Below are 23,913 nucleotides of genomic sequence, written 5' to 3'. Positions count from 1 at the left end.
TTTTCATTGTCGATTGTTCGTCAGCAAAAGCTACTGTCACCAAGCAGTAGCACATGAGCCAGGCAAGAACGTGTCATATTTAAGTTGAGCTGAGTTCATGTCCGAGATATTAAGGATTTTGCTGTGAATAATAACATAATTCAGCCAAATGCCGAAGGTGGGATGTACAAAATGAAAGTTGGGATTGTTCTGGCTGTGTGGAGGTGTGTTTCAGTGCTTTCATTCTCAACATTTACTGATTAATGAGCAACATTAAGGGGGTCTCATCGCAGTCATAACATGATGCTTTTTTTCCTGAAATGAAGTGAATATATTCATATTTCATATTTTTATTTACACATTAAAGGACCACACAATTTGCCTTTTAGTACCATATTTTCTGGAGTACATGTCGTGTTTTTCATCGTTTGATGCAACGTATATATCAATACATAATGTAACTTAATGTGCTGCCTCTAAGTTAAAATGGGGTGGTGGTTGTATAATAATTCACTGAGTTGAACTTGTGATGCATTTAGGCGCTTTTTGTTACAGAGTACTTCCTAATTCACTTCTGCCTTAGACCCTGTGTCTGTAAGTAATGTGCAACTATAATTCTATACCTCTGTGGGTTGAGAAATGTCGTAATTTAGACAGCATTGTTCTAATTAGGATACTAATTATGTCTTGCTGTGTCAGCCAGTGACTAAATAAACACACGTGTGATTTTCAGTCCATTTCAATTCATTTATGAATACAAAAATTACGTTTTGGTGTTAAAATACTGCTATTTGACACGTATTACCCTGTCTTCATCGAGAACATTCTAACATTTATTAAACAGGTAAGTTTTAAATTCTTATATCTAACTAGCAAATCAAATTGCACACCACATTTGTATTGCACACATGTAACTGGCAAACACATTTAGTGTCGGTTAGTTATGATCTAGCTTGAGCATTTATGTTTTCACCTTTGCACTTGTTTGACCCAATTTAGTAGACATAATAACAGAAAATTAGACATTTAAGACATAAATAAGACTCGTGCTCGTGTTTGTTGCATTAAATGTGTTCCACTGCTAGAGGAGCTGAGTGAGGGGAGAACAGGAAGTGACGTCAGGGGTTCAGCGTTGAGTTTTAGCTTGGCGTGGGTGATGGATGCAACAGTAGCCCGTGTTAGGGATTCTTGTGCCTGCAATAGAAGCCTGTTGTTCTGGCGATCAAGTCTGGTGCTTGTGTGTCTCACCGAACATTACAGTAACATTACTGACACCTAGTGACCAGTGTAGAATACTACATACATGCATAGTTTGTATTTTAGTTCGTTTAGATGTTGTTCTTCAAAATAGACCAAAAAATGCCTAATATTTGCTTAAAAATCCTTTTTTTTTTAACCAATTATAGGACGTATCAAACCATGAAATAGCATGATTTATCAATTAATATATTTTTGAAAAACCGTGATAGAATGAAGCCGTGAAATTCGAAGTGTGAAGTGGTGAGGGATTACATTAGTACCAGGTCTTGTGGATGTGCATCACAATGCCGAATGTGCACTTCCTGTTCCTCACTTGAAATTAGTACCGGGTGGGAGACTGGTATGGCGCTTTCGGTTCGGTACAGCTGCGTACCAATTCGATCCGAGTAGGAATACACGTATTTGTTGCACAACTACTTTGCACTGTAGTGCTTTTTGTGTGCATGTTTTCTTATTGCATTGGAATCTTCGTTTCGTGTGTGTAGTGTCAACAGCTGACGATGGACCATGGGTCTTTCTCTGTGTACAGTTATAAGCCATTTTTCTGTCATTTTTTGTGGCACATGACAATTTTGAGTGGTGCGGCATTGTGGGGCCATACATACATAGCAAACTCGCTCTGTCTTTATCACATGGGCAATAATGAGATGGAATAAGAGGTTGTTGTCATAGTATGCCGCGTATAAGTACATTTTAAAACACTGGAATCCAATAAGGGAATTGAGCTCCAATTGTACTTGTATCATGATGCCACATGATGTCAGCAAAGACACAGAGCCAGATAGATAACTAGATCGGATAGGTTTGTCTGAAGCTTAAAAAAAATAGCTGAAATAGTTAAGAGTCATTTTGATGTTCATGCAAAATACGCAGCATCATAACCCCAAACCGCTTGCCAAGCAAACGTGCTAATACTCCACGAAAGAAAGTAGCTTGCCACACCCAACAGCCACATGTTTCGGAGTTGAGTTTAAACTGAAGAATGACTCTCACATTAGATAGGCCTACACAATCACAGTCAATGAAAAATCTGTACCACAAAGTGTCAATCATGGCCTTTCAGTAAGATATGTATGTGTTTTTTATTGTGCAGGTGTACCTAATCAAGTGGCTGGGTAGTGTCGTTATGTAATTTGAGGGTTTTAAGGCTTTAAAAGTTGTACATATAAAGTTGTTTCCTGTCTTGAGTCATCCGGAACTTCATTCTGAACTTCCCCAACTGTGCTTGATCCACTGTGTGACAGTCTACCTGAGTCGCGAGTGGAATGACAACTTCTCCGAGAATTTTCTTTTGTGTTTTTTCGAGCCACACCTTGTTCTGACATAAGCCACCTTGGAGAAATCTTTAAAACTGGTTTAGGTGTCTCTGGTCTTTGTTGAAAAGTCAATGTTTTGATCCGCAACTAAAGTTTCTCTCATCTTTTGCAAAATGGGAAATATTCAAATGAGTATGATGTTTCTTTGACCAATCAGTGGACACGTCATTAGGGACACCTATGGATTCTGATGCGATCTCATGCAAGAGTTGTATCAAATAAGCCTGCTTTTACAAACTCAATAATGCTCGGGTTTGGTTGACAGCGAGGTACGCCTATTGCGTCGCTATTTATTTTTATTGTGTCTCTTATGTTAATGCAGCAAGTGTATGTTATTCATAATTAAGGATAAATATCCCAAAACAAGCAGCTAACAAGGCACAATTTATTTGAATTAAAATATGAATAGACGCTCAAAAAGGTATTTTGACACATCAGTTATTACAGATGGTTAGACATACAATTATTACATTATAGATAGCAATAAACCTAAAAAATGTGAATGTACTACAATGTACTTGCAAGTTATCAATTTTTATATAGAATTATTGTGGTATGTGGTTAATTTTCTCTTTTTAGGATGTTAATCGGTACACGTGAATGCTGTTGAACACTTCAACAGTTACAGAGAAATTACAAGAACGATCCATTAGGCAGATGCTCTAATAGCCACAATTAATTAAGTTACAAGAAAAAAACAAAGGTAATTAAATGGGAAGTCCTTCATGTGCAGCACATGCATTGCTCAGACAGTTAGTCGCCGAGAACTCGCCCGTTGACAGTAATAAGACGGTAACGTTAAATACAACATAGCTATGTCAAGAGTAACATACACAAGATCCTTATGGTATTTATAATGGCAACTGTATCACTGTTGTTATGTTTTCCTTTGGCATTTCACATATTTTGTACAGTGATGGGCAGTGCATTTCATACATGGTCCTTCAGTTGGGATTTACCCGATCCACCTCTAAATACCACCAGTATCACATCACAATTATACAAACCATCAGTAATGTACACAAACACAATAGAACAATGTGTGATGAATACCGTTATTACCAAAGCTACAAACCTAGTTAGCCCTTTATCTTCAAATACACAACCTGTAAAGATTGGAGCATCATCTTGTGCTCCAAAACATAAAAAGATTATAAAATACATCACACCCACCGCTCACTTGTAAGTACTGGTCTGAAAGACTTCCACTGAAAGTGGAGAACAACCCCTTTCCCAAGCTGTCTTATATTATTTTTTATATAACGCATGCAAAACGATGGACAATGCCATGTCTGTCTGCTTTCTTTGCATCGGAACAGTATTAATTAAGCACTGCGCTGTTCGTGTGATGCAGCATTTAAGTGCACTTTTAACTTGAAGTGTTAGGCATAGGCTTTCAGACAACAACCAGAGGATGGAAAAATGTGTTGCTGTACGCCTGCTAGCTGGCCCTGTGAAACTGAAATCTGATTAGTTAAAGAAACAGTCACATTGCTAATAGTCTTTGAGTGACATGGGCCAGCACTACTGATTCTGAAGGGCTTGGGCAGATGACAGTGACATGGCAACACACTGAACCTGAAATCTGATTGGACAAAAAGAAATTTAACATACACATACATGACTGGAAGCAGTGCAGCCAAGCTACATGCTACTAAATTACGATAATAGACTATTGGGAATAAATTAATACAATTTTATGGAGTACTTTTCATAGTGTTAGGCCAGCGGAGAAGGCCCTGATGGAACACCAATGATCGTTTATAATTTTAAAGACTGATAATCACCTCCTGCTGCATGGGCAACAAAATACTGTATACATAGACGTAGACCTGTATACACCTTTACTATGTAATATGGGAATCTAAAATTGCATTCAAGGTAAACTAATGTAGTCCTTGTTGCAAATAGCTTGAAGCGCTAAATCTGTGCATTGAAATGTTAGTTGTCATGAGCATGTTTCGCTACATCCACAACCAGTTACTGAAAGCAAAACATTCCGTACGGTAAAAAATGTTCAGCTTAATTGCTTCTTCAAAGTTTTCAGCCGTGAGCTAAGACTTTCAATAATGTATGACATCTCAAGTGATGAGTAAGAAGAGAGTCACGTTGCCAGGCCTTCAACAAAAATACAATAAATATCATGTATAAATATATACATTTATAAGAAAGCACGCTACATGTTGCTGACTCAATAAGTGCATTTTTTTATTGAGAGCGACTGTAAATAAGTCGCGAGTGCCAGCAATTTGATTATGAAGTTGGGAAACTTTATTGAATTCCATCTCTCCAGGACGTACGGGAAGTCCTTATCAACAATACATTTCATTCATTCATCATTTATAAATGTTTTGCATTGTTTTCTACATGTTAAACTAGTTATTATTATAGTTATTCAAATAAAATGTTTTTTTTGTTGTTATATTTTTGGGTGCCTGGAATGGATTAACATGGGTTTACAAGATTCACACACGCATGTGCGCACGTGTGTGCGTGTGCATGTGTTAAAATTTTCGTACAATGCGTGACCTTCTGCACGCTACACTCCTCCACACTCTCCCACTTCCTCTTTCCTGTCACGTGTGTTTTTTTCTTCTGCCGAGCTCTTATGAAATGCACTTCTGCCACCTTGTGGACGTGTTTCTGGCTTAAAATTGCTCTGAAGTGAAATCCATTAGTGGGGAGTTGCGTCATTACCTCTTTTTGCCACACGCGCAAGAAAAACTAAACGATGTACAAATACGTTGTTGGGATCGGGCGTTCGGTTTTATAAAAACGTATAACTACGTCTTTGGTATTGAATGAGTTAATGTTCTTATGTTGATGTCACAACACTTTTAGATTTAGCTTTGGTTTGAGTAGCTTTGTCAGCCCTTTTTTATTGAACTGGAACGTGAGCAGAATAGGCAAACACATGCAGGTCTTAGAGAAGTGCTTAATCAAAAGTTTACACTAGTTTAGCCTATGTAAACAGTACGTGATCCGCCGATTACATAAACAATGTTGTTGTTATGCTTGTGCGAAGACAGGGTTTAAGCTCCAGTACCCCCTCTGCATCACGGTCACCCAGTCCAATATATGAATCAGCAAGCTGTTCAGTCTTGCTTTGTTGGTATTACATGATCATCACACCCTGCACATTGAAGCATGTCTTACATGCTGTCATTAAATTCATTAATTCAACTATCGACTTTCCATTTTCAACTTTTCTCTAGGTCCCTCACAGCAGCCTCAGAAGCCTTTAATTCAGAAGAGTCCGTGACAAACGCTGACCAAGAATCCAATGACAAAATGAATTCAGGCTACAGCAGCCTGAGCACCACCCTTTCACCTCCAGATAATATTGAGGAATCGAGATACAGATTCCGTAAAGTATCCCTGGTCCATGAAACTGACACCACACCCAAGCAGGATATTGTGGACTTCAGAGCAGAGTCAAACGGAAGAACTCTTGGCACAGACTACAGCTGGCAAGATTCAATTGACAGCTCTTCCAGATATTCATTTAAAACAGGGGAGCCGTTTGACACTCTGAGTTACAGACTGTCTGACACCTCCTCCAACAGCTACACCTCCTCTCTTCTCCCTGACGCCACGTCGTACAGCTACAGCAACAGCAAATCTACAAGAGAGCTTGCCAGACAGCCAAAAGATGATTGGGGGAGGAGCTTTTTGGGACGGGAGGAGTCTGCTGCACCTGCAGGTGAAAGAAAGGGACGGTGGGAGGGAGAGGCAGAGAGAATTAATCATGCTGGGACTCACACTCGCTTTCTGTTTCTGGCTTCTCTGCAGATGACACAGACGCATCCTGTTTTACCGGAGTGTTTAAGGCCACGCTTGTGGAGCTCGAAGATCCCGTGGCTCCTGTGTGCACGCCTCCGGCCTCCCCTGAAACAGACGCCTCCAACCAGTATGACATGGAAAACCTGGTGGATACCCTAAAGAGCATGGGGCCGGCGCTGAGGCCGAGGGGCATTGGTCTGCGTGGACCACCTCCAGTCCTCCATTCTGCTCTTCCCCCAATTGTCGAGGATGCCCCCAGCCCCGTCACCTCTGACGTCTCCAGTCCCACAAAGAAGATGGAGTCTGGCACACCTGCTGAGGCCCTAAATGGAATTTACACTCTACCTCCTGATCTGGGCCTGAAGAGAAATTCCACCAGAGACACACGGTCACCACTGGAGTTAATGAAGAAGGTATTGCACTTGCATGTATTCTATTGGCTTGGAAGGTAGAACTTCACTATACTTCACTCAGTAGTAAATTAGCTCAGGGTGGAGTGGTGTATATTTATTGGCCATGTTGCAGGCAAATTTATTGCTTTGACTATTTCCTTTTTGGCATTATGTTTGTGCCACATTAATTATGATTATGATGTTTGTTGTTGTTGTTTTCTCTCTACCACACTTTTTTCAGAACCAGCAACATATCATATCTGTATTGTTGTGTAACATGCAATGTTTTTAAAGTGCGAGGCAGACCTCGCTAGGGCCCTGCCAAACGACTTCATTGGGGGTGCAGCAGCTTGAGAAAAAGAAATGTTTTTTATTCAAATGTGTTAGGCATAGGCATAACTGTGAAAAGTGGCGTTACTGACTGTTACAACAATGTTATTATTTTTGTTCTACTTTGCACCTCTGTCGGCAGGAGCAGCCTGCAACGAGAACCATGCCCCTCAGAGCATCCGCCACCAACAGTATTGTCATGAGGCAATCCTCTGATATTTCCGAAGATTCTAATGGAATCCCACCGCAACAGTCTTCAAGCTCTCGCCTGGACAACAGCGTCATCTTCGGAAGTTACAGGTCTTCCTCTACGGATCACAAACACGAAAACGGGAAGGTCCATCAGCCAGTCTTCCGCACCAGCTCGCTACCAGATATGGGCTCTTCCAGTCTTCTGAAGGAGCTCAGTGAAGCCAGCACCACAACGGACTCACCAGGGTCTCGCTTTGAACGCGTATCTTTCCTCTTGAGCTCCCCACCCTCGTCAAGCTTCTCAGCCGGCGCTGATGATGTCAGCAGTCGCATGAGTCTACCCTCACTGCAAAGCATCACTTCTTCACCACCCTCAAGCAGCAATCCCACACGGCTCTTAAGTCCCACCAGTTCCTTAGAGCCTCACCGGTTGTTCTCCACCACAGAGTCCTCTGCATCTAAGTTTGGTCAGACAGTGGGTCAGGGGATAGGTACCAGTGCACTGAGTACCCCTGTTCTGCAGAGGAGCTTCAGTCATGATTCCATCCCAGTGGGCAACCAAAAGAATTTGCTGAGCCAAGGAAACCTGTCTAGAGGATCTCAAATCCAAAAACCTGAGCCAGAGAGGAATGTAAAATACAGAGCCTTCCCTGATGCCTATGTGAGTACTGTATGACCATGTATCCAGCTACATATTCATGTTTGGTTGACAAGCACAATGTGTAGCAGGATTTTTTGATTCATCATACTGCAGAACCTTGACTAATACCGTATACAAACACACTTACATATGTAACCATAGACCTATAGTACCTAATAATTCCCAGGAGACGGAGACTTTTAAAACATTGGATCCTTGGACAAATTGCTTTTTTGTGCTCTTACAAGCAAAAACAGCAGTTAATGCTGGATTCATATGTGACATCATATGTGGTTCTCAAAAATGTTGCCCTACATCTCCCTGAGCATGCTTTTCCAACGCCTGCTAATTTGACTACATCGAGCGCTCAGACAACCACTAAAGTTCAAATTCCAGTTGCAAAAGTGTCATGTAAAAAGGTGGATGTAAAAACTCTCAATTACTTGTAGACAATTGCACCAATGAATCAATTAATGAATCAATGATTAATCGATTATCCAATTATTTTTGTATTCGGTTAATCATTTTAGATTTCAAAATTTAGATATCCTGCGATTTCAGCCTATGAAATGTGAATATTTCTTAAGTTCTTAAGTCATTCATGAAAGTCAACCTATTGTGTTTGTGTTTTTGGCAAAACAAGATACTCGCACACATCAGCTTTGACTTTGAAAAACAGTGATCGACATTCTTGCTTCTTTTCTGATATGTTGCGGCCCAAACCACTAACTGTTTGTGTTCGGTTCATATTGATTTGGTGCCGTCTAGGGCCTAGGCGATCACTCGATTAATCGAAACAACAAGCTTCAAACTAAGACCCGACGAAGAAAATAATCATTAGTTGCAGCCCTAATTACTTGTGAGGCTCTAGTCTAGTGAATTATTGCAGAGCGTCACAAAATGACATTAAAAAAGACTTGCAAGCGCTGGTTCTTGCATGCAAGCATTCTAGTTTGCTTAACTGTTTTAGACATGTCCTCACATAATTCACGTTGGCACACACGCAATCTGTCACTTATCTTGCTGAGTATCTGTGTGAAAGACTTTTGTACTGACTTCAATCCCCTGGGAAACTGCCAAGGCGTCTTTTAACCATCTTCACACACTGTCACAACCAGTAGAAAATGTAAGTTGATATGCTCAGTGCATTAATGATCAGGAATTCCTGTAGGAGAGATTGGGGAAACTTGCAAGTGGTAAAACCAGATGATCCGATCAGCTTTTAATGTGCCATTTGCACAAAAGGAGTGTCAGTAATGTGGCAAGGAATACTTTACAGCTGCCTTTGGTAGTTTTTGTAGCAATGTTTGAACAGATTGAACAAACAACAACAGCTGCTTCTAAGACAAGGAGTGTGGAGACACTGCAACTTCGTATCTAGTGACCGTTTTATCGAGACAAAATATCTACATGGACAAATGATTGCGTCATTTTTTGCAGGATTTGGGCTTGATCGATTCATTGTTTGTTGAACGAATTGAGTCAAAAGTGTAGGTGTGAAAAAGGATGTATTTTATGGCTTCATCCTGCTTTCTTACTGTTTAGAAATAGAAAACAAGGATGTGTCTTATGGCTTCATCCTGCTTTCTTACTGTTTAGAAATGGAAAACAAGGATGTGTCTTATGGCTTCATCCTGCTTTCTTACGAAAAATGGAAAGTAATGCATGTTGGAAAGCCAGGAAGCACAATGCCCGAGCTTAGCATGTTGCGCCATGACTCATAGCTAAGCTTCACAAAACATGAAGATTGCATCCTGCAAATGTCTTCATGCATTTGAGCACAGCTTCTCCCGTCTTCTTTTTCTCTCCATAACGTTCTTTGCCGCACTCCCCACCCATTCCAGCTATCTGTCTATGTCTGATGGAAACAAGGCCACACCTCACCTTTTGTGTTTGTCTTGCGCTTGTTCATATTTGATGAAGAAGGCTTGACAGGGAGACATTTGACGACAAAATGATTACCTATTCCGGCTGATGATTTTTCATTCAGTTTGTTCATGAGCTAAATTCCGTGGCTTTCAATATTGCTGAAGTTGCACATTCCATCTGCACAGGGGAGCAGCCCGGAAGCAATTGAGTGAGGCAGCATAGTTGTTTACCTCTGTGGTGCAGCTGTGTCCCTTGTGCATACAGTGGAACCTCGGTTAGCATACTCCCCAGCTAGCATGCTTTTCAGTTAAAGTAAAAAATTACACCAAATTTTGGCCTCAGTTTGTATACATTTTCCGGTTAGCATACTGTACATGTGTCTTGTCGAGTTATTAATACACTGCATTAGTCCAACTGTGTCACTGTATCACAAAACGTCCTTGCTAGCAGCCTATTAGCTTGCTAATACATGGAAACAGGAACCAGAAGTCAGCTCCGGCGCCCGTATATGATGTCATCAGTGGTTGACTCTGTAGTTCTTTGTTAACTAACACAGTTGCACCACAAGTCTCAAAAATGTTAACATGAAACACGCTTTTATAGTTTTACAATGTAGTTTTACATACAAAGCACAAAGACATCTAAATGCAAGGGATAAATGAACATTTAAGGTTTCTTCATTGCCTTCATCGAAGAAGTGAATGTTGACAAAGACAAGATGTGGCAGCGAGATCAACACGGACATCACCACTGTGTTTTGCCATCAGTTATTTCTTGAATTCAATAGTGGTTTCTCAGCTTCTTTATCATGCACTCGCAACTTTCTTTGGCTCCATTTTGGGTTATTTTACAGCCGTGATCCAAAGAAAAGTAGAGACTTTAGGTGAGAAAGACTACTGAATTCAAGAAATAACTCATGGCAAAACACAACAGTGGTGTCCATGTTGATCGCGCTGCCACATCGTGTGCTCGGGATCAGTCAGGTCTTCAAAAAAGGTAAAAGTAACCTTAAATATTCCTTTTATTCGCATTTACAATTTTTAATGCATATAAAACTATAATTGTAAAACTATACAAACGTGTTTTGTGTTACCATTGTTGGCTTTTTGAATGGATTCATTGGATTTACATGACCATCATTTCCGGGCTACAGGCTGCACCGTTCTATAAGCCGCAGGTGTCCACGTTGTAACATGGGATATTTAGTACAAATTGTGGGCTTTCTAACAGTGGAACACGTATGCTATATGTTTTACCTGTTCTATTTTAGAATTTATTACTGATTTATGGTGAATGAGATGTGTTTTCTGCACCGTTTTGCAGCACCGTAAATGCTGAATAGTGATTGTCTGAGGATTCACTGTCGTTACCTTTTATTTCTGCAATTATATCTTCATTTAGAGTCTGAGCTGTATTTTGAAGGAGAATGCTTGAACTCTTGCAGTCTAAATAATAGCAGGGCATTTTGTAATACAACCAAGAGGGGCCATGTTTCCAGCTGAGTTGAGTGATACCTGACACCAAAATGACACACACACATTCACGCACACTGATGCACACATCAGGCATGATGTTAACGTGAAACCACATCCAAACATTCCATAGATATCGGAGACCACATGTAAACAGTACAATGTACAGTGACTTCATTCATTACCAGTCTTCCACCGTGACGCATCAGGTTAAGCAGGTACAGATTAAAGAATGCTTGTCTGTCAAACAGGGTGACACCTCTACTTGTATTTGGGTACACCGAAATAAAAACATAGCAGAGTGATAAAAACAGCAAAGTAATACATAATCAATTTCAGGATTATAATACTCGTTAAATGTCGACATTGTGTTGAAGGGGTAGTGAAACTGAAATGTATCAACTTCCGTACTGCTGTAATGTAGAGCACCCTGTAATTATCCACATTTGTGCCCCAATTGTGCCCATTTCCAACCAAGCATTTTACATAATTACCTCTGCTGTGTTTATTGACTAGTTCTACATCATATAAGTCAATGTTTTAAAGCAAGTGCAACTATAAATTCATGTGAATTCATTTCATTGAATTATATGTTTTGTTCACAGCTCACCAAAGAAAAGGAACACGGCAAGCTCAACCCTCGACCGGGCAAGGTGAGTCTCCACGCAAAGCACACACACTTTCGCAGGTGTTTGCTCACGTCATGCCAGTGTCATGTACATCTTCTCTGACTGACATGCTGGCCAAGACCCGTCAGAGGCATCATTTTCATAAAAATTGAAGGATGCGGGGGCCACTCCACTGTCTGAACTGAACATCAATGTACAGTGTTAAATTAGTTCATTAATTTCTTATTAGTTTATTAATTCAATTGAAACAATTTTTTCCATAGGAAATCATCTGCAATCTGTTCCAGACACCCAAAAATATTAACAAAAAATAAATGTTATAGAGAATAATTATAGTTTTACATGCAGAAAACAATGTGAAAAAACGTATAAATGAATATATGGAACTTCTTGTTGATGCGGACTTCCTGTACATCCTGCCGTGATTGAATTATTGAATTGTTTCTCACCTTCTTTTGCAAATTGCTGGACACTCGCAACTTTCTTTGGCCCCATGGCAGGTTATTATTTGGACTCAATAGAAAATTCAGAAGAAACATTCGAAGATGCTGTGGTGATATGTAGTATTCTACACTGGTCACCAGGTGTCAGTAATGTTACTGTGATGTTGGGTGAGACACACAAGCACCAGACTTGACCGCTGGAACAACAGGCTTTTACTGCAGGTTTGAATTATCTCACAACAGGCACAATAATCCCTAACACAGGCTACGGTTGCGACCGTAACCTATGCCAAGCTAAAACTCATTCTGAACCTCCGCAGTCACTTCCTGTCCAGCTCCCACTCAGCTCCCTTGGCACACATTTACAGCAACACACATTTTTGTCTCTAATGGCTTATTTTCTCCTATTATGTCAACTTTATTGGGTAATATGAGAGTAAAGGTGACTTTTGGGTTGTTATTTCTTGCCTAGAGGGCTCTCATGATGTTAAAAACCAAATGTAGAAGGCTGTAAACAGGTTTTTTATGCTCTAACTATGAAAATTATTTCCTACTTCGTGGAAATTCACTTCCGCTTACGCTAAACTAACACAGGGATAGACTGAGATGCATGCTTGACTATGTAAATAAATCTCATTCCATTCGATGATACTGACTCAATTTGCAATTACCCCTAACTGGTTGAAAGATTTTGCTGTATAAAGAAAAAAAATGTCATTCTTGTAAAAATGACAACCAACTTTTATTTATTTATTATTTTCATTAATTTATTTTTTATTCAATTTAATACACAGGTCTATAGGTATGACAGAAAATGTCTTTACATTGTGTGACATTCTACAGTAATTGCGATCCCTCCGATATTATTGTACATTTTGCGATCTCGTCATGCATTTGACGGTTTGAAAGCAGCAAAACGGTGATTCTAATTTCTGTTGCACCATCTGTACAGATGTACATTTTTGACCGTCCGGGGATGTGTGGCCAGAGGATCGAGCTGCGTAGCGATGTTGTTGATGCTACAGTTTGGGAGCTGCAGGAGACCATCTCCATCAGAGTGGTCAGAGGAGGGTGAGTGCTTCAAGGGATCTTTTTCTCCAGGGCAGCCTTACGTTCAGGACCCAAAATTGTCAGCTTATTATTAATATAACATGCACACAAGGACTGGAGCCTGCTCCTAAAAATACATTTAAATGCATGAAATATAAACAGAGCTCAAACTCCTTAATTCTTATGAGAACATTCTTTTGTCTATTGTTGACAGAACAAAGATGACTATTGTCTGTAGTCTTTTTATTACCTGTCGATGGAGATAAGCATGCAAGCATACAGCTTTGCAATAAATACCGAGACCAAACTGAAAAGGCTTAAAAATGTCCGTTAGCGTTATTATGCCAAGCTCTCTCTAAAGCATGCAATCATTCAGATTTTTTTTTTAAAAGTGCATGCAAACGTAGGAAAACACTCCATTATTTCTCTGGAAATTTGAGTTTAAACACCATCTCTTTATCGCTACGTTTGCTCAAGTCGTGTCAAAACAGTTATTGCAGCACTTCATGCCTTCCATAGTTAACGCATCGTTAACACACCCACATACAAAACATTCACTTGCAATGTGCTGGAGTCACCTTTAAATTCCAGTTCTACCAGACTCTCTGTGATCTGCTCGAGACCTTTTATATGACACTGATTGGCATCCTTTCCCATCCAGATGGGTGTTGTATGAGAAGCGCAACTTTAAAGGGGAGAAGATCGCCCTGGATGAGGGCGACATAGAGCTCACTTGCCCGTTCCACCCCCCGGAGGAGCAGCAGGTGAACGGACAGAAGCAGCAGAATGGGGAACAGAATGATGAAACCAGTGAGGAGCAGAAGGAACCGAAGCCAGCCAGGAAGTTCATCATTGGATCTGTTCGAAGAGCTGTGAGGGTGAGGAGTCAAGTCGGTTGTCTTGTATCGCACATGAATGATGCCCAGGTAGTAGTTGATGGATCAGTTATTGGTTGTCTGCAGGGTATGATTGGTAATGTTGGAAGCTACATGCCGTATTTTCCAGGCTTTTTTTCATGGCTTGGCTGGTCCTGCGACTTGTGCTCAGGAGCAACTTATGAATGTTTTTTTTTTCACACTGGCAGCCATGAGAGGGCGCTCTCGGCTTGTGTGCCAGTATCTGCTACTCCTGTCACTCCTGTACCACTAAAAATGTTACGTCGGTGTCAACGTTTGTTGCAACTCAAAAGTAGAGTTTTTTAAATGAAATGCATGCGGTGCAGCAATACTTGCTTTATTTTCTGCTGTGCATACTTAGAACCACATTAACAAGAATTTACAACCATACTAAACAAACTCAGCACCTTGTAAAAATAACAATAAATAATTTGCAATTCAATTCAACATAACAATAAAGATAATTACACATAAATCATCGATACTTCTGTTAATCGATTCAGTAGTATTTTCAAACTATGTCGCGTCCATTATTTCCACAGTACATGTACACATCCAATGGAGTTTGCATGTTCTCCCCGTGCGTGCGTGGGTTTTCTCCGGGTACTTCGGTTTCCTCCCACATTCCAAAAACATGCATGTTAGGTTAACTGGCGACTCTAAAATTGTCCATAGGTATGAATGTGAGTGTGAATGGTTGTTTTTCTGTATGCCCCCTGCGATTGGCTGGCCACCAGTCCAGGGTGTACCCCGCCTGTCGCCCGAAGTCAGCTGGAATAGGCTCCAGCATGTCCCTAATGAGGAGAAGCTGCATAGAAAATGGATGGATGGATGGATGGATGGATGGATGAATGGATGTACATATCCAGTTTGCTATCAAACATTGCAATTAGAAAATAAACAAAAGCAATTATCGAAATCACAATACAGCCCAAGTCAAGGCAATACATCAAAAATTTCAATTCATCATAAAAATATAGCAACAATAATAAGTATGTGTAGAAAAACGCATTTCCGCAATGGGGTTGAGGGAGTGTACGGCACAAAAAGTTTTGCGGGGAACGAGCCGCTACAAATGCAGGGAGGACTTTAATTACTGTACATGTACATGCATCTTAACGCTGAGTCATTTTATCAGGCATTTGGAAAATAAAGATGAAAAATACTGCACGTGCCTTTGCATGCCGCCAACCATAGCAGGAGCTGCTGAGTGCTGCCTGCAGGGATTTCATCTTTGCTGCAGTGGAGCAGCAGCGAGTCAAAGAGAGAACTTTATAATGCCAGCTGACTGGCATTCAAACCCATGTTTTCCCAATCTCTTGACTGTGTGTCCAACATGCTAACCACTCGGCCACCGTGCGGCCCTGTATGCATTCAATATTTTCAAAAATAACAAGACAAAGCTTGAAAAAAATCGGAATTAAAAACATGCATAAGCAATTTTACCCATCATCTTAAGGTGACATTGTTCAAGTTTGTTGAAGTCCTTCCCTTTACCCTTGGTAATATTAGTGTGTGTTTGTTTCTAGTCCAGTGCAGTCACACAGTTCTTTTCGTCCACAGTCCCAATTTTGGAGCTTCCATACTCAACAACAGAGCGCAATATCTCTCCCAGCCTGCAGAAGCCCAAAGTCCAATATTTGTGTCAGGTTTGACGTACAAATAAAGTTCCTTGGCGGTATTCCAAGTACATTACAGTATTATATGCACAGTTTAGCACTTAGGGGTACATTCAGTGTCATCACTCTTGACAGATATTTAAAGACATCTTTCCAGGTTATTTCACTTTATTTACATTCCCACATGCAGTGAACAGGTATCTGGAATGTTAGCTGACATATGCAGCTGATGAAAATGATTAATTACTCCACTCGACGTCAACAGAGGAGCTTATTTTGGAATGTAGTGACACATTGCGACAAAGTTCCAGACTGCAGCCAACTCCACCAAAGAAAGTGGCCTTTAAATGTATTGTGGAATTGTGTTTCTGAGGAAAGTGATTTATTTATCTTCATAGTCATAATAATAATAATAATACACCCTTCAAAACATAACATAATTATGAATGAATGAACCCCCTAAATACAGGATCCTGATAGGGTAGTGTTTTCTTCCGATTCATCCTGCTCCTTATTATTCCAAACTCCCCCTTCCAGGACTACAGCGTCCCTGAAATCAGTCTCTTCCCAGAGGAGAATGCAGAAGGCAAGAAAGTGATCTTCAGGGATACATCTGACGATGCAAGGATCTTTGGTTTTCCCATCAAGGCTAACTCCATCATCATTAATGCCGGACTGTGAGTAATGCTGGGCTGCTTTGTACCAAAAAAAAAAAAAAGGAAGTCATGCGCTACAGTGTCATAATGTCACTTTAACTGATTTGACGCAGATGGCTTGTATTTGCAAAGCCCTTCTTTGAGGGCGTACCGCGTGTCTTGGAGGTCGGGGGGTATTCCAATCCTGCGGCATGGGGAGTGGAACAGCCATATGTGGGGTCGTTGCATCCCCTCAAAGTAGTAAGTCACAATTACAAAATAGCCCACTTTTCATGTTTTTTAGTCATTGTTTAAGGGTGTGTTGGTCATTGTCAGTCCTAATTCTTTTCATTTTCTTACGTAGGGTGAACCAAGGGTGGAAAATATCAGCGAACCAAAGGTGAGGAAGCATTCACACAGTAAATATTGCACCTTTTAAGGTTTTGAAGGTACTGGCATGTGTAATGTCATCCCTCGTATATCGCGGTTAATCGGTCCCCGGCCCGCACCGTGATAAGTACATTTCCGAGAAGTAGAATTTGTTATCTACAAATAGCATATTTTCATAGTTAGAGCACAGAAAACCTGTTTCCAACCTTCTAGATATGTTTTTTTTTAACATTATTAGAACCCTCTAAACATGAAATAACACCCCTATAGCCACCTTTACATATTACCCAATATAGTAGACATAATAAGAGTAAATAAGGCATAATATAGATTCACACACGTTTTCTATACAGTGCTTGCTGCAGTGGCTACTGTCTCATTAGTGTAACATTACTGACACCTAGTGACCAGTGTAGAATACTACATATCACAACGTGTGTTTTAATTCGGCTTCTGAATGGTTTATATTTGTATTTTTATTTTTATGCTTGAAAATCACAGTTGAAATATCATCAAATATATGGAAAAATAAATGAGTGAACTGACTTCTGGCCTGCAGAGGATCTGAATGATGCAACTTCCAGTGGATCATGTGACTTGGAGAGTAGTCCAAATTTTTCAGAGGGGTAGTGTGTTAGGGTATGGGTGTCCAGACTTTTTCCACCGAGGGGAACATACTGAAAAATTAATGGATGCAACTTTGTCACTTTTGATATTTTGTAAACAAAAATGTCAGTATGCTAAGACGTTCTATGTATTACAACAAAAAACGGCATCTGAACTTTGTGATATACTATATGTGGAAAAAGTGTATTATTAGGATATTTTTAGTGTTTGCTCTTTTTCTCCTATTTTTGCTGGGGGGTTTTCCAGACATTTCACCTTTCTTCTTAAATAATTTTTGGAAATTTTCTTTTTGTAATATTATGAAATTATTTACATCATATTTTGGTCATTATTCCCAAAATATTATAACTTTTTCCTCAACCTAATTTTCCAAAAATGACAACTGTATTTTGTTTGGTTTGTTTCTTCTAATATTACGACTTTTAAAAAAATTATTTATGTTTTCTTTAATATTTCAACTTTATGCTACTAAAGTGACGTTATTTTTCCTCATAATATTACAAAATTATTACCGTAAAATTCCAACTTTTTTTTAATATATATTTTGACTTTATTCTTGTACAGCCGTGGGCCGCAAATGGCCCCCAGGCCGCACTTTGGTTACCCCAGTGTTAGGGTAACAGGATTGAGTGAAAACACAGGGACATGACTAAAACTCTGAATGATGTGTGTTTTCATTTGATTTGTATTATTTTTAAGAAAATAACCTTAAATCACAGTTGGGATCAGGAGTAACACAAATATGTTGAAAAAAATATTAAATTTCTGAAGAATTTCATAGTGAAGTCTAATTTTAGGAATTTGCATGGGAAGCACATTTTTCCAGTTTTCAGAGTAGTTAAAAAAAAATAGATATTTTTTATTTAGCAATCAAATCAATTTATAAGACAATTTGAGTAATACAGTAAATAAATATTTTACAGTTAATTTTATTGTGCATTTGTACATTTTATGTCCTGGGGACGCAAATGGCACCAATGTGGTGGAATGGCCCAATAACAACAATGGAAGAGACGCTTCTTAAAATTTGAAAATCTCCAAAACTTTGATACTGAAAGACCACAAAAACTGTACGGGCAAGGTGGACAGGGTCTGCATGGAATGAGTCTAACCTGCGCTCTTTGTATGCAGATCGAGATCTACGAAAGGTCGTACTTCACTGGCAGATCGAGGGTCATCACCACTAACATGAGGGATTTTATGACACGACTAGACAAGCAGCAGAGTGCCTTCATGTACACTGCGGGCTCCCTCAAAGTACACGGAGGAATGTAAGTGGTGCTTTACAGTACTCATAAGAGACGCCTTTAACCTCTGTGTGTCCCTGTGTTGATGTAGCTGGGTGGGCTATGAGAAGGAGGGATTTAGGGGACACCAGTACTTGCTGGAGGAGGGAGAGTACCACGACTGGAGGGTGTGGGGAGGCTCCAACCCTGAGCTGCGCTCTGTTAGGGTCATCCAAGCTGTAAGTTAGAAGGTATATGTTTTGTTACTGAGAAAACATTTTTGTTGCTAAGGGTCATACTTTGTGGTTCTGTAAGGACCTGAGCGACCCCTTAATGGTGATGTTCGAGCAGCCGGAGGAAGAGGAGGGTGCAGGCACGCAAGAGGAGAACACCTTCGAGGTGATGGAGGCCATACCAGATGTTGAGCTGTTTGGCTATCGAACCAACAGCCGTTCCATCCAAGTATTCAGTGGGGCGTAAGTGAATAAGCAAAAATTGCACTCGCATGACGAAGCAATGTCACAATGCAGCAATTGTGTCGATGTTCCCTGCCAGTTGGGTTGCCTACTCGCATGTAGACTTCTCTGGTAACCAGTACATCCTGGAGAAAGGCTACTACAGTAATTGTGCCGACTGGGGTTCTCTGGACACCCGCATCTGCTCCGTGCAGCCCATTCTTCTGGTGAGGTCACAGAGAACATAAAACGTCTTTTATACATAATGAACAAGCTCAGTAATGAAATATCAAGTATGCTTTGTTGGTTTTTAGGCTCCAGCTGATGGGAACAGGACCAGGAAAGAGGTGGGTAGCTATTTTGTTTTAGGCTGCGCACTCCGAAGTATGTTTAATTGCATGATTGATTTACAGTATACAGTACAGTTGTCCCTCATTTATAGCAGTTCATGGGTTCCGAATCCAACCGTGTTAAATGAATTTGCATGTTACAGGAGTCAATGTTATTAAGTGGATTATTTTCATAGTAAGAGCATAGAAAACCTGTTCAAGACTCTTTAAATGTGTTTTTTGGCATCATTAAAGCCCTGTAGACATGAAATAACACCACTTAAGTCAACTTTACACTCCAATTATTCATTGTTTACGCCGCGTTGCAACTCTTATGGTGCAGGGAGTCGAGACGGCCGCTAGCTAGCAAGCTAGCGAGCTAACCAGTTAGCCTCGAATGTATTTCTTCTAAACTTAAGAAACCAAAAATGTACCACTTCCACACGGGATGGGAGGAAAACTTTTTTTCACTCATTTTGGACATGCCATGCAATGTTAAGGTAATGTAATGTAAGGTAATATCTCAATGTTTGGTGTCATTACTGCCGCCTAGTGACAGAATACTACATATCACTTGTATTTGGATATGTTTTGACTAATAATAGACCATAGTCTACCATGAAACGTTGATCATTAATTAATTAATTCATTTCTGAAAAAACGTGAGGGAGCGATAATCCAACCGCGATATTACAGGTGACGTATCGTGCCGAAAGGGTCATTTGACATCATCAGAACATCAGTGTGTTGAAGATGGCATTTAGCAGATACTAATCAAACGATATGAGATGATACCATTCGTGAACCGCAGTTACATTTAATGCCACTTCATAAAAAAGACAATTTTAAAATTTATTGTGGGAGCAGAAGACTGCAGTCACCCCGACATCTCGCCCTATTTGAGAAGCACTGAGATAATCAAATTGTAGATGTGTCATGTATCATTCAGATTTATTGCTTTTTTATTGAGAGAGGAACTGGTCCTGTGTTGTTTTGTATCTGTACTTCACAAGGCAGGCATTGTATTGTACTGAAGGCCCCTTCAGTCCATCCTTCATGCAGTCACTGTGTCTTTCCTTGTTCACTTGCCATCAAATCTGATAAAATACATCTTTCCTGCATCCCGATTTGCCTCACTCAGATACTATTGTACTCTGAGCCGGACTACAATGGCGACTGTCTTATCTACAACCACAAACAGGAAGCAGAAACCGAAAAATTCCAGACAAAGTCCTGCAGAGTTGTGGGAGGCAGGTGAGAGATGTTCACTGAACCGTCGTTTCGCGCAGCTGACGGTAAATTCACGTTGTGTTAAAAACGGAATTCTTGTGTTTATTTCAGCTGGGTTCTGTATGAGAATAAAGACTTCACCGGGACCATGTATGTCCTATCGGAAGGAGGCTACACCACATTAACTAGCATGGGCTGCACGACAAGCACCTTCATCCGCTCCGTCAAGGCTGTGCCAATGGTGGGATAAATGTACATAGAAAAATGTATTTTATCCTTTATGGCTTGGCTCTGAAACTCAATATCTCCCTGTGCAGACCTTCTCAGTCCCCTCAATATCATTGTTTGGTCTTGAGGGTCTGGAAGGGAGGGAGGTCACCACAGACTCTGAACTCATCAGCTTGGTTGGGGAAGGCTTCAACGATCAAGTCCTGTCCGTCAGAGTTAACAGTGGCTGGTAAGTTTCCATGTATGTTAAAGTCAGAGGTTTTAGGCGCATTTGGTGCATATTTTTCCTATGCGTTAGCCGTCATGCAAACACAAAAGCCATTTTAGCTTTTCTTGTCTTGTGCGGAGCATTTTGTTTGTGTGATATTCAGCGGTAACCGTTTCACTCCCATCAAAATTGTGTCTGCTGGGGCTAAAAATAGCCTTATGATTAGGGGTTATAGTGTCACCAGCTGCGTTGGCGTGCATTTGACAGGCTGCAAATAAATTTTCATGCAGACTGTCACAATTTAGTTGAATTGACTTCACTTCACGTCAACTTTCTTTTACAGCTGATGTCAAATCAGGTCATAAGCCTAAATCAACAACATGTAACAATATTTTATTGAATTAGAGCCCTAGAATATAATTTATCTGATGCAATAAAAATTCCAAAGGAATAGTGGCTTATAATAAGAATAATACTGTCTAATTTAATTGAAAGTGTCGCCCGGGGACCATTTGCGCCCCACGCCTGTTTTTTTATTGGCCCTTGGCACATTCCAAAAATAGAATTTAACAAAAGAAAATTATTTGAAACAATAGCAGCAAAAATGAAAAAAAACTGCAGTAATTTTACAAAAATAAAGTCAAAATATTAAGAGAGAAAAGTTGTAATTTTACAAGGATCATGAATGTTATGAGGAAAAGTTATGAAAAATGATTTTAGTAACGTAGAGTAGCATATTAAATAACTAATTACTAACTAAACAAATAACAAAATAATGTTGTAGTATTTGGAAAATTAGCTTGAGGAAAAAAGTTATAATAATATGGGAGCGAAGTCAAAATATAATGGGAATAAAGTCATAATATTACGAGAAGAAAATGTGCAAAGATGATCTATGACGAAAGTATTGGGATAATTTAAAAAAACAACAGCAAAAAATGGGGAAAAATAATAATAATACACGTTTTCACCTGTATCACAAAGCTGAGATGCAGTTTTTCTTGAAATATGTATAACTTCTTAGCATGTCTGACCTGTGATATTGATATTGGTGGACCTGCTCTGATGCTGTATCAGCACTGTCTGTAGTGCAGTTTAAATATTCATTTACAGTCACACTAAATATTAGCAAATCACAATAATTGACAATATTATCAACTTACGACGACCCCAATCCCAACTGTAGGGGGTTTAGAATGTTTCTTTTTGTTCCTTATTTATTGTAACAACATTTGAACATGTAAGTTTAACAGCAATTACATGACTGGATATGTCTTTCCTGTTTTCAGGTGGGTGCTATGTGAATACAGCAACTATAGAGGGCGCCAATTCCTTTTGGAGCCAATTGAAATTACCAACTGGCCCAAGTTCAGCTCTCTGCAGACAGTTGGCTCAATGTATCCAGTCAGACAGGTCTGTCAACAAGTGGCGGGCGGTGCATTTGGTATCCGGGGCTTCAGGGGGGACTGAGACGACTTAATCCACCTGTTACTACCACTATGACATCACAATTATTGAAACCATCAATAATATACAAAAGCGCAATATAACATGGCATGACATTACAGAAAGAGACAGTTTGCATTGTATCTAACGGTTGTCTTGTTTTATGTGATATTTTGCAGAAGCGGCACTTTTTCCGCATCAAAAATGCAGACAGCGGCCACTTCATGTCCATCCAGGGAGGGGTGGAGGAGATGAAGTCTGGACGGGTGGTGGCCGCACCAGAAGTGGAGCCCATGAGTGACATCTGGTTCTATCAGGATGGATTTATCAAGAATAAAGTAAATATTTACACATGTAATGTCTTCATTACATCGAAACGGATGCGGCTCTTTCTACCAAAATCATTTTGGTGTGTTCGTGTGTTTAGATGTCGCCAACAATGAGCCTCCAGGTGATGGGCACTATCGAACCAGGAGCCAAGTTGGTTTTGTGGAACGAGACCCGGCAGCCTGCTCAGACTTGGGTGGCCCAGATGAGAGGATTAATCACCAGCATTACTTTCCGTGGCATGGTCATCGATGTGAAAGGTACAATAAAACCTGTTACCTGTTGAATAAATGTCAGAACCTTCTCGATGAAGGCACTTTCAATACGTGACAAGACGCCTGGATGCCTCCCACGATGTGTCGAAACATACTGTATCCAACAGCCGTATTTTAAAACCAAAACTTTATTTTTGTATTCACAAATGAATTAAAATAGACTTAAATGTATATGTGTGCATTTAGTCAGTGGCTGCACAGCAGCTCCAATCTCCAAACTAGACATAATTAGGGTCTTAAACATTAATTCTCATATTTACCGCAATATTAAATTTCTCAATTCACGCAGGTATCATATAAATATAGTTGCACATTACTTACAGGCAGTCTTACAGTCTTAGAAAGTGTTCCTTGACAAAAAGCATCCGGTATGCTCTTTATCATTCAATTTGTGTACCTAACTGGGTCACAAGCTCAACTCAATGAATGATTGCAGCCACTAGGTGTCGCCAAAAACAACCACCACTGCACTTTAACTTAAGGGCAGCACATGTTCACTTAAGTACTGTATATATTTTGGATATATAAGTCGCAGAACCAGCCAAACCATGAAGAATAATCCGAATCCGATGTTTCCAATGGGAAGAATTGCCTCGGTTTTTGTACGTTACAGTTTTTGTCTGGCCGCACGGTGGACGAGTGGTTAGCATGTTGGCCACACAGTCAG

General features: G+C 40.0%; 1 protein-coding gene across 1 annotated transcript in view; it reads left to right on the top strand.

The window, feature by feature from the left end:
• Positions 1 to 23,913, top strand: part of crybg2 (crystallin beta-gamma domain containing 2) — a 47,834-nt gene that overhangs the window by 22,244 nt on the left and 1,677 nt on the right. Inside the window, exons 5-24 of the mRNA XM_054764560.1 lie at positions 5,771 to 6,258; positions 6,348 to 6,751; positions 7,203 to 7,913; positions 11,839 to 11,886; positions 13,258 to 13,376; positions 14,017 to 14,233; positions 16,408 to 16,547; positions 16,640 to 16,766; positions 16,870 to 16,905; positions 18,654 to 18,793; positions 18,861 to 18,987; positions 19,064 to 19,224; positions 19,304 to 19,430; positions 19,518 to 19,550; positions 20,674 to 20,786; positions 20,874 to 21,003; positions 21,080 to 21,219; positions 22,488 to 22,611; positions 22,824 to 22,982; positions 23,072 to 23,231. Of these exons, the coding sequence (XP_054620535.1) occupies positions 5,771 to 6,258; positions 6,348 to 6,751; positions 7,203 to 7,913; positions 11,839 to 11,886; positions 13,258 to 13,376; positions 14,017 to 14,233; positions 16,408 to 16,547; positions 16,640 to 16,766; positions 16,870 to 16,905; positions 18,654 to 18,793; positions 18,861 to 18,987; positions 19,064 to 19,224; positions 19,304 to 19,430; positions 19,518 to 19,550; positions 20,674 to 20,786; positions 20,874 to 21,003; positions 21,080 to 21,219; positions 22,488 to 22,611; positions 22,824 to 22,982; positions 23,072 to 23,231 (3,704 nt within the window). The remainder of the gene's footprint in view (positions 1 to 5,770; positions 6,259 to 6,347; positions 6,752 to 7,202; positions 7,914 to 11,838; positions 11,887 to 13,257; positions 13,377 to 14,016; positions 14,234 to 16,407; positions 16,548 to 16,639; positions 16,767 to 16,869; positions 16,906 to 18,653; positions 18,794 to 18,860; positions 18,988 to 19,063; positions 19,225 to 19,303; positions 19,431 to 19,517; positions 19,551 to 20,673; positions 20,787 to 20,873; positions 21,004 to 21,079; positions 21,220 to 22,487; positions 22,612 to 22,823; positions 22,983 to 23,071; positions 23,232 to 23,913) is intronic.

Source organism: Dunckerocampus dactyliophorus, chromosome 20 (genome assembly GCF_027744805.1).
Source record: "Dunckerocampus dactyliophorus isolate RoL2022-P2 chromosome 20, RoL_Ddac_1.1, whole genome shotgun sequence".
NCBI classification, from domain to species: Eukaryota; Metazoa; Chordata; class Actinopteri; order Syngnathiformes; family Syngnathidae; genus Dunckerocampus; species Dunckerocampus dactyliophorus.
The sequence above is the reverse complement of the archived record's forward strand: the minus strand, read 5'-3'. Positions and strand labels throughout refer to the sequence as shown.